The sequence below is a fragment of the Seriola aureovittata genome, chromosome 6, assembly GCF_021018895.1.
Source record: "Seriola aureovittata isolate HTS-2021-v1 ecotype China chromosome 6, ASM2101889v1, whole genome shotgun sequence".
NCBI classification, from domain to species: Eukaryota; Metazoa; Chordata; class Actinopteri; order Carangiformes; family Carangidae; genus Seriola; species Seriola aureovittata.
The window spans coordinates 194,213-209,512 of record NC_079369.1 but is presented as its reverse complement, the minus strand read 5'-3'; the positions used below and the strand labels follow the sequence as shown (position 1 = coordinate 209,512).

The following is a 15,300-nucleotide window of genomic DNA, read 5'->3' as shown; positions in this document are numbered from 1 at the left end:
CCACACACGGTTTGGAGCTGGTCTTGGTCCTGGCCCTGGCCCTGGCCCCAGTCCTAATCCCACTCCTGGCCCTGGCGCTGGTCCCAAACCTGTTCCTGGTTGGAGGATGCGGAGGCCATCCTGGTGCGTCCTCCAGGCGTCTGCCATGCTGCAGGGTGGCGAGCAGACTGTGAGGACAGCGCTGGGCTGAGGTGAGGAGGTGTCAGGTGACCTGGATCAGTTTACTCCTGGTTCCAAAGGGGACAGAGGTGTGAGTTTACAGCCTCCTCAGGTTTCAACACACATTCAGGTCTGAGGACTTCCTGCTGTATACACTGTACATCGGCTCACCTGCCGCAGGTGAGTTAAAGAAGTTAGAGGGACAACAACATGACACCACGCTGATGACATCACAGAAACAAGACAGGGAACACAGGAAGTTTAGGTCCCGGTCCAGAGCAGGTCAACTGTCTTCATTCTGCAGACAGACACACCTATCTGAGAAAAACTACAACCAAGGGAAACTACAGTTCACAGAATTCAACACTGACTGAGAAGACAAACACAGTAATGTAAAGATAAATAAACCTCAAACACAGACACACCTGGACTCACCTGTATATCAGCTCAGTCAGTCTGTTCCAGCTGCGGTCACATATCTGACCTTTGACCTCAAGGATCATATTCAGATTTTAAACTGATGTGACACATTTGTCGTCTCCTCTTATTCAGTTTGAACTTCCACCTCACCTTGTCAGGTGACCTCAGCGCCCCCCCACAGGCTGCACAGCTTATTACAACCAGGTTCACAGTCAGGGTCAGTGTTTAATCCACCAGTCAGTCTGCAAACAACCTGATACCTTATACACGATACACACACACACACACACACACACACACACACACACACACACACACACACACAGTTTGTAGCTTTGTTTCTGTCTAAAGCAGTGACATCATGAGTGTCTGAATGAGAAGCTCTGCTCTACCACACACACACAAAACAGACAAGAACCCGTGAACGTTGGAAAGACTTTTATTTATTTATTACAGTATTTAAGGAAACATCCTGAGAGACAGAAGCTAAGAGGGTTGGCCATGACAGGAGCAGCTACCGAGTCCAGTACGGAGACAGTTGGGGTGTGTGTGTGTGTGTGTGTGTGTGTGTGTGTGTGTGTGTGTCTCTCTCTACAGGTTGAGGTTGGTGGCTCCTGATCCTTGACATTCGATGATGTGGTTGACATTACTGCTCAGCTCGTCCTCACACTTTGTTATTGAGAACTTTGCCTGAAAACAGAAAAACAAAAACGTGTGTTAATCCAGGTAAATACACCTGAAAGCAGCAGTCAGTGAACTCATCACTGTCGGAACCATCATACTTATTTATGTTGTATTTAAATGTATGAAGACTTTACAGGGCCTCAGAGCAACCTCAGAAGACTGATGAGGATGTCTGGGTAAATGTTGATGTTAAATAAACTTTGTTTGTTTTTATATTTTATACATTTAAAGTGAAACTTCACTGACGACTTTAAATTAAAGAATTTTTATTCTTTCAATCGTCTTTACTGCACAGGAACCAATCAGTTATCCTGCTGATACCAATGAATGAATTGATGAATGAATGGATGGATGAATGAACTGATGAATGAATTGATGGATGATTGAATAGATGAATTGATGGCTGGATGGATGTATGGTGTGAGCTGTGTCTGACCTGAGTGAGCTGCTCTGCGATGTGGATGGCCGTCTGTGTGTGCAGCGTCACGGCTCCTGTTCGAATCCGAGACGTTCCCTTTGCCAACGCCATGAAGATGATGAGCTGAGGAGGAAGAGGAGATCAGGGTTTAGAGTGAGGTCACACTGAGGTCAGAGTGAGGTCAGCAGGTGTGTGGCTCACCTGGTCCTGGAGGAACTCATCCACACAGCCATTGTGTCTGATGTTTCTCAACAACATCTCAGCAGCTTCAATACCAACTTTATCTGCATACACACCTGAAACACACACACACACACACACACACACACACACACACACACACACACACACGAGTACACATGTTTACCTGGCTGTCTGTTCACACCTTCCTGGTTGAAACTCTCTGGTGTTTACTTTGGTACAAAGATCAGACTTAATACATTTAACCAAAAACCAATAGACATTTCAATGTCAGTTAATTAGTAAAAAAATAACGGTGTAGATCAGTTTAATAGTATATTATGGTATACAATAATAAATCTCAGGTGTGTGTGTTGCTGCCTCTTGCGATCTCTCAGGTGACATCCTCACCTTTCTTCCCCAGAGCTGAACCTGCAAATAGACAACCTGTTGACGACTCAGCGATGATTCTGAAACAAAGACGGACCAATTAGAGCGCAGCAGCTGAGAAGGCTGTGATTTTTGCTAGCCACATGTGGTGGCCCCTCCCCTTCTGCTACGTAGCCAAGATGGCGACTGTTATAGTTGTCAGTGTGACAAAAGTAACTGTGAGTATGGAAGTATGTGAATTGAGACACAGCAATAACCTCAATGACGCTGCATTCACTTCATGTGGGAAAAACAAAGATTGACGGTTACAACTACAGAAAACATTCTGCAGTACAATTGAATTTTCAGTGGTATTCTGTTTGAAGTTTATTTCCCATCCTTCTCCCTCACAGTGAACACAGCATGGACACAGTGATGTCAGCAGGTGATGTCAGTGGGTGGGGGCTTACATGATGCCGTTGCCGTTACCATAGGCCTTTTCTTTTTCCTGCAGCGCCTGGATGTTGATGTAAAGTTCTTTGATTTCCTTCCTGATGGTTCTGACAGCAGCAGTCGACATGTCTTTAGCCAACTGAAGACGCACAACACAAAATACAGCTACAGTCAGTACCATACAACACTAGAACTACAGTCAGCTCCATAAAACACCTAGAACTACAGTCAGCTCCATAAAACACCTAGAACTACAGTCAGCTCCATACAACACCTAGAACTACAGTCAGCTCCATACAACACCTAGAACTACAGTCAGCACCATACAACACCTAGAGCTACAGTCAGCACCATACAACACCAAGAACTACAGTCAGCACCATACACCACCAAGAACTACAGTCAGCACCATACAACACCTAGAACTACAGTCAGCACCATACAACACCTAGAACTACAGTCAGCACCATACAACACCTAGAGCTACAGTCAGCACCATACACCACCAAGAACTACAGTCAGCACCATACAACACCTAGAACTACAGTCAGCACCATACAACACCTAGAGCTACAGTCAGCACCATACACCACCAAGAACTACAGTCAGCACCATACAACACAGAGCTACAGTTAGCACCATACAACACAGAGCTACAGTCAGCACCATACAACACCTAGAGCTACAGTCAGCACCATACAACACCTAGAGCTACAGTCAGCACCATACAACACCTACAGCTACAGTCAGCACCATACAACACAGAGCTACAGTTAGCACCATACAACACCTAGAGCTACAGTCAGCACCATACAACACAGAGCTACAGTCAGCACCATACAACACCTAGAGCTACAGTCAGCACCATACAACACCTAGAGCTACAGTCAGCACCATACAACACCTAGAGCTACAGTCAGCACCATACAACACCTAGAACTACAGTCAGCACCATACAACAAAGCTATAGTCAGCACACAAAACACCAAGAACTACAGTCAGCACCATACAACACCTAGAGCTACAGTCAGCACCATACAACACAGAGCTACAGTCAGCACCATACAACACCAAGTACTACAGTCAGCACCATACAACACCTACAGCTACAGTCAGCACCATACAACACAGAGCTACAGTTAGCACCATACAACACCTAGAGCTACAGTCAGCACCATACAACACAGAGCTACAGTCAGCACCATACAACACCTAGAGCTACAGTCAGCACCATACAACACCTAGAGCTACAGTCAGCACCATACAACACCTAGAGCTACAGTCAGCACCATACAACACCAAGTACTACAGTCAGCACCATACAACACCAAGAACTACAGTCAGCACCAAACAACAAAGCTATAGTCAGCACCACAAAACACCAAGAACTACAGTCAGCACCATACAACACCTAGAGCTACAGTCAGCACCATACAACACAGAGCTACAGTCAGCACCATACAACACCAAGTACTACAGTCAGCACCATACAACACCTACAGCTACAGTCAGCACCATACAACACAGAGCTACAGTTAGCACCATACAACACCTAGAGCTACAGTCAGCACCATACAACACAGAGCTACAGTCAGCACCATACAACACCTAGAGCTACAGTCAGCACCATACAACACCTAGAGCTACAGTCAGCACCATACAACACCTAGAGCTACAGTCAGCACCATACAACACCAAGTACTACAGTCAGCACCATACAACAAAGCTATAGTCAGCACCACAAAACACCAAGAACTACAGTCAGCACCATACAACACCTAGAACTACAGTCTGCTCCATACAACACCTAGAACTACAGTCAGCACCATACAACACCTAGAACTACAGTCAGCACCATACAACACCTAGAAGCTACAGTCAGCACCATACAACACCAAGAACTACAGTCAGCACCAAACAACAAAGCTATAGTCAGCACCACAAAACACCAAGAACTACAGTCAGCACCATACAACACCTAGAGCTACAGTCAGCACCATAAAACACAGAGCTACAGTCAGCACCATACAACACCAAGTACTACAGTCAGCACCATACAACACCTAGAGCTACAGTCAGCACCATACAACACAGACCTACAGTCAGCACCATACAACACCTAGAGCTACAGTCAGCACCATACAACACCAAGTACTACAGTCAGCACCATACAACACCTAGAGCTACAGTCAGCACCATACAACACCTAGAGCTACAGTCAGCACCATACACCACCAAGAACTACAGTCAGCACCATACAACACCTAGAACTACAGTCAGCACCATACAACACCTAGAGCTACAGTCAGCACCATACACCACCAAGAACTACAGTCAGCACCATACAACACAGAGCTACAGTTAGCACCATACAACACCTAGAGCTACAGTCAGCACCATACAACACAGAGCTACAGTCAGCACCATACAACACCTAGAGCTACAGTCAGCACCATACAACACCTAGAGCTACAGTCAGCACCATACAACACAGAGCTACAGTTAGCACCATACAACACCTAGAGCTACAGTCAGCACCATACAACACCTAGAGCTACAGTCAGCACCATACACCACCTAGAGCTACAGTCAGCACCACACAACACCTAGAGCTACAGTCAGCACCATACAACACCTAGAGCTACAGTCAGCACCAAACAACAAAGCTATAGTCAGCACCACAAAACACCAAGAACTACAGTCAGCACCATACAACACCAAGAACTACAGTCAGCACCATACAGCACAGAGCTACAGTCAGCACCATACACCACCAAGAACTACAGTCAGCACCATACAACACCTAGAGCTACAGTCAGCACCATACAACACCAAGAACTACAGTCAGCACCATACAACACCTAGAGCTACAGTCAGCACCATACACCACCAAGAACTACAGTCAGCACCATACAGCACCAAGAACTACAGTCAGCACCATACAACACCTAGAGCTACAGTCAGCACCACACAACACCTAGAGCTACAGTTAGCACCATACAACACCAAGAACTACAGCATCGCAGGTAAACGTGAAGAAAGCAAGGGGAAGTTTGGTGTGGGAACATTTCGAGCTGAAAAATAACGAATCAAACATTGCAACGCTGTAGCTTTAGCTTGTTATTTGTAAGAGATTTGGCTCAGAGCCTCGGGCTCCGCTGCCTTTTTTGTTCTGTTTAATAGTTAAACTATTAAACTGCCTTGTTTAAGATAATTGTTGTTGGACTATAATTCCTTCTTGGAATAAAGATTTCAATGAAGAAAAAGAGGCTCTCTTTAGTATTTTCTTTCATAGGCATTTTTATTTATAAAAAATTAATGATGAATCGATAATTGATCGTTAATTTTGCCGATGATCGACCAAGGAAATTACCTGCGCCCATCCCTAGTCAGCACCAAGAACTACAGTCAGCACAACAAAAACCCAGCTGTATAATCACAGTGATGTGTGCTGTGGTGTAACTTTACTTTGAAGGGCAGTACTCCAGCGACGAACGCTCTGCCGTGGATCTTGGTGATGTTTCCTCTCTCCGTCATGGTGACCGGCAGCAGCTCTTTCACCGGGTTCACTGTCACCATCACCTCACCTCCACCTTTAGGGTAGTAACCCCTGAGAGACACACACAGATTGAGAGAGAGAGAGAGAGAGAGAGAGAGAGAGAGAGAGAGAGAGAGAGAGAGTGAGTGAGTGAGACTCACACGCAGGTGTAATTACTGTAACAGTGGACAGACTGACCTCATTCTGATGTCACAGTCAAAATGGACTCCAAACTTCTCCACAATGGGTTTAAACACCTGAGGAAGAAAAACACAGATTCATTGATCAGAGCATGTCAGGATAAGCTGATCAGACTGATCAGTGAGTCAGCAGATCTTCTAGTCTGTCTGTAGTGTGTGTGCGAGACCTTGACAGTGTAGTCGATCTGAGGAGCCATCTCAGCGTTGGTTCCTCCCTTCAGACAGAGCTGTGAGGAGGCATCAGCAAACAGAGCACAGGGCAGAGCGACCTGCAGCAGCAGACACACACTCCTGACACACACACACACACACACACACACACACACACACACACACACACCAGGTTTTGTAAAGAACTCTAAACTACTGACTCATGTGGATGATGTCATCCAGTCATCCGTCTGAAACTGTCGCATCCACCAATCCTCCATAAAAATCTGATCCTCCTGGAGGACCCGTGCCCCCCCTCAGACCACTTGTCTGGCAGTTTCAGTCTCACCCTGCTGTCTGTGTGTCGGCCGTGTGGTTTGCAGATTGGATCTTTCCTGGAGTCAGACTGATGTCGGTGGAGCCGATGCTGGCTCCCTGCAGACTGCCAGAGCACAGATCTGAGACCAGTTGTAGGCCGCTCAGGTGCTGCGGTCTGAACACATACACACAAAATTTGAACACAACGAACATTTTCAAAAACACATCGTACATAATCTAAAACCTGTTTCACAGTCATTTTGTCCAAATCTGAAAGATCACTGAAAACCAAGGATGCCTCAAACTAATGATGTTTACTTCACACTGTTGTTGCTGCTCCTCCATATGAAAATAGAAATCCTCATGAAGCAGAAACTGGATTCACAAAGTTTTCTTTTTTGTTTGTTTTTTTTACACAGGAAACTGAAATCAGAGCTTTTAAAGCAGCAATATCTAATCAATAAAATTGAATTTATTTAATTGGTTCCCGGCTGCTTGATGACGCCATTCACGGACTTTTCTGGAAGAAAGACTGCGGCAGAGAATCAGAAAAATAACTTAAAGCCTCAGTTTAAGTTTCATGAATTTAAAGCCGCTGTGATCAGAGTGATGATACAGAATTAAAAAGCAGTTTTTACTGAGTGTCTGAAAATCTGTGCCCAGATTCAGGAGTTGTGTGTGTTCATTGACAACTCAGATATTCTTATTATACATGAATTTTGAATGGAGTCTGGTTGGCGTCTCGTTTCCCAGCAGCAGTGAAGCGGGAGGCGTTTGATGAACTGAAAGAGGCCTGAGATCAGAGCGGAATAAAAGACTGAACAACAGCAGCAACGGAGCGTTTATTGTTCTCTGTGGACATCTGCTAACTAAGTTAGCCGACGACTCAACTTTAATGAATAGGCTAACATTAGCCTGTTAGCCGCGGGGATGCCTCCTCACCTGAGCCCCGGTGTGCTCCTGCCGGCTCGGATTTTGGAGATTTTGATTGCGGAACCGGTGATGCAGCTGAGCGCCGCGGAGACTCTCAGGATCTGTCCGCCCTGCAGAGAACCGACACAGGGAAACAGAGCAGACATCAGTGAGCTCAGCACCGGCATCTCCCGGCTGCTACCCGCCGCCGTTAGCCTTGTGTTAGCGCGTTAGCAGCGCGGAACATTTCTCCGGTAAACAAATTGCGAGTACTCACCCCCTCCATCACGCTGCCGTCGATCTCCTTCGCCGCCGCCACAGCCGCCTCCACCGGGTCCATTTTCACTCACAACACCAAACTTTCACTTTTACACAGAAACGTGATGATATCGCCGAGCCGCTCTCTTCTTCTTCTGCTTCTGCTTCTGCTTCTTCTTCGGTTGAAACTTCTGGCTGTGCGCTACAGCCCTTTCCGACTGCCTTCAAAATAAAATCCAGTTATTGTTCCGATGATATAAAATAAGCTGCTGATAAATCATCTAGTTTTGGTCAAATCACTTTTTCATAAAGCCAAAGTTATTAAGTTATTATGTTTCTATAAATGTACGAGGCGCGTTAATTTCTAACTTGATAGAAATATCAAAAATATCTTTTAGTGGTGTGTCGTGTACAGCAAATAATTCACGTTTTCAAGTTTAATATTAATCCTGATCATTTTATATATTTTTAATAGTTATTGCAATTTGAAACCTATCCTCTAAGATATTGTTTCAAAATATTTTCATCAGCCAACCAGCAGGTGACAATATCTCCCCTCTTTATCTTTTAATGTCATCACAATTTTTAAGTTAAATTGCTAACATTTCTTTGACTAATCTAAACAAATAAATGAAATGAGCCAACCCCGAGGAATTCCTACATTAATCTTAAAGCTGTGAGTGGTGCCATTAGGTAATATGACACGGCTGCTAATATTCTGATAAAGTCCACTAATTAAATTTCTAAATTTAATTTCAAAATCAAAATGTTTCAGCATCAAACAGAAAATAAAAGAAATCTATTATAAAATAAATGGTTTTTCTCTTTCTATAAAATCAATAATAGAAATGTTTGTTGTATAAAGTTAGTTAGGTGAACTGCAATAAAAGTTAAATCTGTGGGGGTTGAACTTCTTGCTGTTCTTCCGCTAACCGCTGGGTGGCAGCGTTACGGCAAATCCGGCAGAGACGAAGAGGAAGAAGACTGTGCGCGCTGATTGGCTGCTGAGAGGGGCGTGCGGTTGTGTCGTTTGGAGGAGAGGAAAGATGGCGGCGGTGACCAGAGGCTCGTTCAGTGCGCTCAGACGGCTGGTGAGGAAAAAACCCGATTCATGTTTAAAAGTTTAGATGGTTACTCGTTTAAAACGGTCTGATGCTAACGTCGAGCTAAAGTCATGTCATCACTCCGTCACCCGGATAGCTTGTTACCTTAGCCTGTTAGCTGCTGCTGCCGTGCTAACTCTGATGCTAATGCTAACTGGTTGAATTAAAAACAAACTGAAGCCACCACCGTGCTAACACACCGGTTATCAGTTAGCAAGTTACCTTCAGCTAGCACCCTGCAAGCGAATCAGCTACCGGCTAACGGGTTCACTGAGGTTCTGTAGAAAGTAGTTCAGATCCAGATCTGAATCTGAGTCCACATGAAGCTGCTGAATTTAAATCAGTGTTCTGTGAAACTGACCTGTGTCCAGGTGAGCTCAGAGAGCTCTGTCACAGTGACACACCTGGACAACATGAACAGGTAAATCTTTTCTTCTTCAGTCAAACAACAAAACACCTGCTGAATCAGCCTGTGTAGTTTAGACCCAGAACAGAGCCAGAACCTGTCCTGTCTGTCTGTCTGTCCGTCCCTGTCTGTCCCTGTCTGTCTGTTTGTTGTTTACCTGTACAGGTGATGTATCTTTGTCTGGTCTCTTTCTGTCAGCTGAGTCAGCAATACCGCCGCCGATGTTTCCGGCTGCAGAACTTCAGACCGGTCCGGAATCTGCAGCCGCTCGCCTTCACCCTTGACAGAAACCTCCAGATGTTCAGCAGGAGGACGCTGCACTCCACTGCTGGTGAGTCCAGACCACCTGATACCTGCTGGTGTTTAAACCAAAACCTCTGCAGGTTTATTCTGTGTAGTCTGAAGTTCAGAGTTCAGACCTGGTTGGTCCAGATTCAGGTTTTCAGGAATCTAGGAAGCTGACAGGTGTTGAGTCCTCCAACCAGACTGTGTTACCTGTTACAGGTGTTTCCTGGTTTCTGGTGATGGAGTCTGTTCAGATTTTGTGTAATGACTCAGAGTTCAGAGAATCCAGACCAGCAGGTTTTATCACATAGTTCAGCTGGCAGATAAAATAAAGGTCTCTTTATGGCCGGTCTCTATCTGATGTCTATCTGATGTCTATCTGGTCTCTAGTCCATCAGTCCTGCTCCACCTGCAGTGTCACAGGAAGTGGTGATGATGTCACTGATGACACTGTGTGTTTCTCCTGCAGTGAGTCGAGGACCTATCGTCCAGTTCAAGCTGTCAGACATCGGAGAGGGGATCATGGAGGTGACGGTGAAGGAGTGGTACGTACCAAGACCTCAAAACCACTGAGATCTTGAACCTACAGGGACCCACAAACACTGTAGAGACCACAACATTCACCAGTAGAACGAAAACTACTGCCCAACCGATATTGGATTCTTGGGTCCGATACTGACATTGGGGAGTAAAAACATTTCGATATATATATAAACACTTGTGAAAAAGATATGTAATTAAAGCAGGATATTTTACAGTTTAACAATAATCTTTATTGTCCACAATGACATCAGTGACTGAAGCGGTAAACTTCACTGGGAATTAGATAAAATAACTATAAAAGTAAATAACTATAAATAAAAAACATATACATTATATATATTTGCTCTTATGTTTTTTATTTAACTCGAATGAAAACAAAGGACCAAATATACGTAATGTTGCCTGTATAACTTGACTTGACCCGAGCATTTCCACTGCATTACTGCTTCTTAATAAAAGTATTCATATCATCGCATATCAGGGAATACATGCGCAGACACCGATATATCTGTGATAGGCCGATATCGGCCGATAACATCAGCTGACCAATGAGTCAGTTGGGCTCTAACAAAAACCACCTGAGACCAGACACACTACTCCAAACCGTCTCCCTGAGACCAGTGAAACTACCAAAGACCCAGAAAAGTGACTTGAGACTACACTAAACCTTTGTAATGTACAGAAACTAGAAGAAGACCAGAGCGGGTCCTGGTCTACATGAGTCAGGTGTTGTTGTCTTGCAGGTATGTGAAGGAGGGGGACAAGGTGTCTCAGTTCGACAGTATCTGTGAGGTCCAGAGTGACAAGGCGTCCGTCACCATCACCAGCCGCTACGACGGCGTCATCAGAAAACTCTACTATGACGTGGACGCCACCGCGCTGGTGGGCAAACCGCTGGTCGACATCGAGACAGAGTCCGGTTCAGGTGAGACACCACATCCAAACCTGGTTTTAGTCTGAACCAGATCAGCTTTGTGTCCTGTGGTTCTGGTTTGATCCAGACATGACTCTTGTTGTTCAGAGGTGATCCAGGAGGAGGACGTGGTGGAGACGCCGGCAATGGCTCGAGAAGAACACACCCACCAGGAGATCAAAGGTCACAAGACCCAGGCCACGCCCTCCGTGAGACGCCTTGCCATGGAGAACAACGTGAGTCTGTCCCCAGTCTGTCTTCAGTGTCCAGGACAGGACAGACTGTGTCTGGTTTAACTGGTCTGACTGGTGTGTCCTCAGATCAAGCTCAGTGAGGTGGTGGGGACGGGGAAAGACGGACGGATCCTGAAGGAGGACATCTTGAACTTCCTAGCGAAGCAGACGGGAGCCATCTTACCTCCGACCCCATTCCAGGAGATCCAGACTCCGGGTCCTGGTCCTGCCGCTGCTGCCAGGCCCACGAGCACTCCGGCAGCCGTCACACCCCCACCCTCCACACCCAGACCTGCGTTCACTGGGAAGGACGTAACCGAGCCCCTGAAAGGTCAGAGGTCATTTCATCAGCAGCATGAAAACATGAGCACGTCTCGGGTTATTGATCATGTTTAACCAATCGATCAGTTCATTAATCGGTTCATCAGTTGATCAGTTTGTTCATCAGGACAAAGTAAAATCTATTTTATTTCAGACCCTGAACTCTGATCTAGGTGATCTTTAGTTTCCCACAGGTCAGTTCTGTAATAGGCTCCGCCCACACCTGGTGAGTGAACCTGGACCATGTCTTCAGGTTGGACTTGAGTCTGAACAATCATTGATTACCTGTATCAGATAATCAACAATCATTGACCCTCCCCCCCAGGTTTCCACAGGGCGATGGTGAAGACAATGACGGCCGCTCTGATGATCCCTCACTTCGGTTACTGCGACGAAGTGGACCTAAGCCGCCTGGTAGGTCTCAGGTCTGAGCTCAGATCTGTGGCTGAAGGTCGGGGGGTCAGACTCAGCTACATGCCCTTCTTCATCAAGGTACGACCCAAGGGCGGGAACAACCTCAATGCTGATTGGTCACATGTTCGGTGCTGACGTTAACGCTGCGCTCTCATTGGCTCAGGCTGCCTCTCTCAGCCTGCTGCACTTCCCCATCCTGAACGCCTCGGTGGACGAGGGCTGCCAGAACATCACCTACAAGGTAAAGACCCCAGTCCTCCACTGGTGTCATTCGGACCCTCCAGGGTCTAACAAAGACCTGGTTCCTTTCTCTGAATTAGTTTTGATCATATATCTTTATCAAAAAATTATCCAGTTCAGATCTCCGGGACGCACAGCTGCTGGGGGTTGTTGTTGTTGTTGTTGTTGTTGTTGTTGTTGTTGTTGCTGCTGCTGCTGTTGCTACTGTCGTTGTTGTTGTTGCCATGGTGATGACAGTGCTGTCTGTGCCTCAGGCGTCTCATAACATCGGGCTGGCGATGGACACGAGTCAGGGTCTGCTGGTTCCTAACGTGAAGAATGTGCAGCTGCTCAGTGTGTTTGAGATCGCTCAGGAGCTGAACCGGCTGCAGACTCTGGGTTCTGCGGGTCAGCTGGGAACCTCGGACATGACCGGGGGGACTTTCACCCTGTCCAACATCGGCTCAGTAAGTCCAGCTGCACCTCAGCTAAACCATCAGACTCCAGACCCGGTCTAACCTGAACTTGTTCTCTGTTTGTGGTCTAGATCGGAGGGACATACGCCAAACCAGTGATCCTTCCTCCTGAGGTTGCCATCGGAGCTCTGGGAAAAATCCAGGTGGGTTCCAAACTTTTCCAGGATCATCAGAGTCAGAGCATCACATGAACACACGTGTCGCTGGTAGCCATTTTGTTTTCAGGTTGCCTGTACATCCGTCTCATTCTCATGGACACGATATCTCACTAACACCTTGATGGAACTTCTTCAAATTTGGTAAAAATGTCCTTGGACTCAAGGATGAACTGATTAGATTTTAGTGGCCAAAGGTCAAGGTCAGAAAACACTATTTAGCTGTAACTCAAGACTTCACACAAATGTTCATATTTTATAATTTATGTGACTCTGGATAAACAGGATGTGACCTGAGACGAGTCTGAGTGGAGGAAGAGATTCTAGTTGTTACTGTGTCTTATTGTTGTTTCTTGTTTCTTGTCATCTTAAATTAAATCTCATGATGTCAGAAAACAAAGTTCGCTCACAAACATCAGAAATTTGATAAAGAATCTCTTCTCATTGAGATTGTGATAAGCCCCGCCCCCTCTGACCTCATCACTCTGTGTGTTCAGGTTCTGCCTCGATTCAGCACCGGTGGTCAGGTGGTCCCGGCTCACATCATGAAGGTCAGCTGGTCGGCGGATCACCGCATCATCGACGGAGCCACCATGTGTCGCTTCTCCAACCTGTGGCGGGAGTACCTGGAGAACCCGGCGAGCATGGTGCTGGACCTCAAATGAACGGGAACATTTCCCATCAGCCCCGGGAACGACGGAGACGCGACACTAACAGACCTTCACCCCTCCCCCCACCGTTTTTGCCGCCTTCATCTTCACCTTTTGTCATTTCCTTGTTGCCTTTGAGCGAGGCGGTGGGGGAGGTGTCAGCCTATCAATCATGTTGTTTCCATGACAACCAGTCACTCACAGCGGAGGTTAGAGGTAGTTAGTTTCGTTCAAGTGAACCAGGGTTCAACTCTTCAGGTTTAGACTGGTGGTCCCTCCTGGATCTGGATCCTCTCTGCAGGTAGGGTCAGGTGGGCTCAGGTGGGGTCAGGTGGGGTCAGGATGGAGGTCAGTGTGAGACCTGGAGTCCAGAGCTCATGAGAGTCTGTTATTTGTTCTGGGCCTGAGGCTCGATTCACTGAGTGATTCATGGAATAATTTGAATTTGGTTCCTGGTTTTCCTCCTCAGTCAGAGACGGGTCTGACCTGACCCCCTCTGAGTCCTGGACTGGACCACATTAGAAGAGGTCCCTTCGGGTGGGTACAATAATCAAATAATTATCATAATAAATAATCAATAAAATACTCTGATGAGTCGAGTGACAGTTAACTGGAGGAAAATCTATTTTGAAAATCACAGGAAGCAGGTTCAGATCATGTGATCGAGTCAAAAGCTCCAGAACAGCTAGTAAATGGACCCAGAGTCCACCTGAAGGAGCTGGTCTGAGGTTAGACCTGGGTCATGAGACCAGTTCATCAGAGTCCGGTCTAATGGTTCCAATGAGTTCAGCTGTCAGTTGCATGACGGAGGTTCAGCAGGACTGGACTGGTTCTGGATGTGGTCTGTCTTGTATATAAATGAACCAGTGGTGGACCTGCTGTGCCTCAGGTCCCCGATGGATCCTGAACCACAAAGTGCCGTCTGACCCTCTGTCTCCTGTAGGAACCAGCAGGTTCTCTTCAGAACCTTCCTGTTCTTCAGACTTACTGTTCTCTGTGTTTGGTCTCCAGCTCCTGAGGGAAGACCTGGTTCTGTAGCTGCTAAATGTCCCCCTTTCTTCACCAGCTGCCCCCTGACTGGTTACTGGTGTCTGGTTTCTTGTCTCTGGTCCTGGTCCTGGTGTGGAGATCATGTGATCAGCTCTTCTTCCTCTAAGAATCTGTCATTAAGTCCTGGATCTTCCTGAAGCAGCCAGAGCTTTCAGCTGTTCCTCCTTGACTTCCTCTGTGTCCTGGTGGCTGCTGGGTAATGATGGTGTTGGTTTTAAGTTACATGATGTTTGTTTGTCTCACGTGTTGAAATTTTTTTGTTGACTCTGATGTGGCGTGGTTTCGTGTTGGGATGTGGATCAGGATACTGGTCCCGGTCTCTGACATCGAAGCGTTTGAACCCTGGTGAAAAACTGAATAAAATTGAAGTGCACAAACTTAAAACCCCGAGTCAGTGAGTCTGTGATGAGTTCATCTCTCTCATATATTTACTGCTTACTCATTACTAATCACATATTTAATGATGTTTTGAT

General features: G+C 46.3%; 2 protein-coding genes across 2 annotated transcripts; one reads left to right on the top strand and one right to left on the bottom strand.

Moving 5' to 3' along the window:
- Positions 1-1,002: 1,002 nt before the first annotated feature.
- On the bottom strand, positions 1,003-9,796 carry rtca (RNA 3'-terminal phosphate cyclase). Its single transcript, XM_056378504.1, has 12 exons — positions 9,726-9,796; positions 8,079-8,281; positions 7,832-7,932; positions 6,921-7,064; positions 6,589-6,712; positions 6,420-6,478; positions 6,152-6,293; positions 2,701-2,822; positions 2,273-2,331; positions 1,883-1,977; positions 1,700-1,804; positions 1,003-1,269 (listed from the first exon to the last, which is right to left on the bottom strand). Exons 2-12 carry the CDS (start codon positions 8,139-8,141, stop codon positions 1,171-1,173), a joined length of 1,113 nt encoding a protein of 370 aa, XP_056234479.1. The 5' UTR covers positions 8,142-8,281; positions 9,726-9,796; the 3' UTR covers positions 1,003-1,170.
- Positions 9,019-15,211, top strand: dbt (dihydrolipoamide branched chain transacylase E2). The gene is made up of 11 exons (XM_056378495.1): positions 9,019-9,150; positions 9,767-9,899; positions 10,323-10,398; positions 11,140-11,321; positions 11,418-11,545; positions 11,630-11,873; positions 12,189-12,355; positions 12,441-12,518; positions 12,772-12,963; positions 13,044-13,115; positions 13,625-15,211. The coding sequence occupies exons 1-11, from the start codon at positions 9,106-9,108 to the stop codon at positions 13,790-13,792; spliced, it is 1,485 nt and encodes a 494-aa protein (XP_056234470.1). The 5' UTR covers positions 9,019-9,105; the 3' UTR covers positions 13,793-15,211.
- The last annotated feature ends 89 nt before the right edge of the window (positions 15,212-15,300 follow it).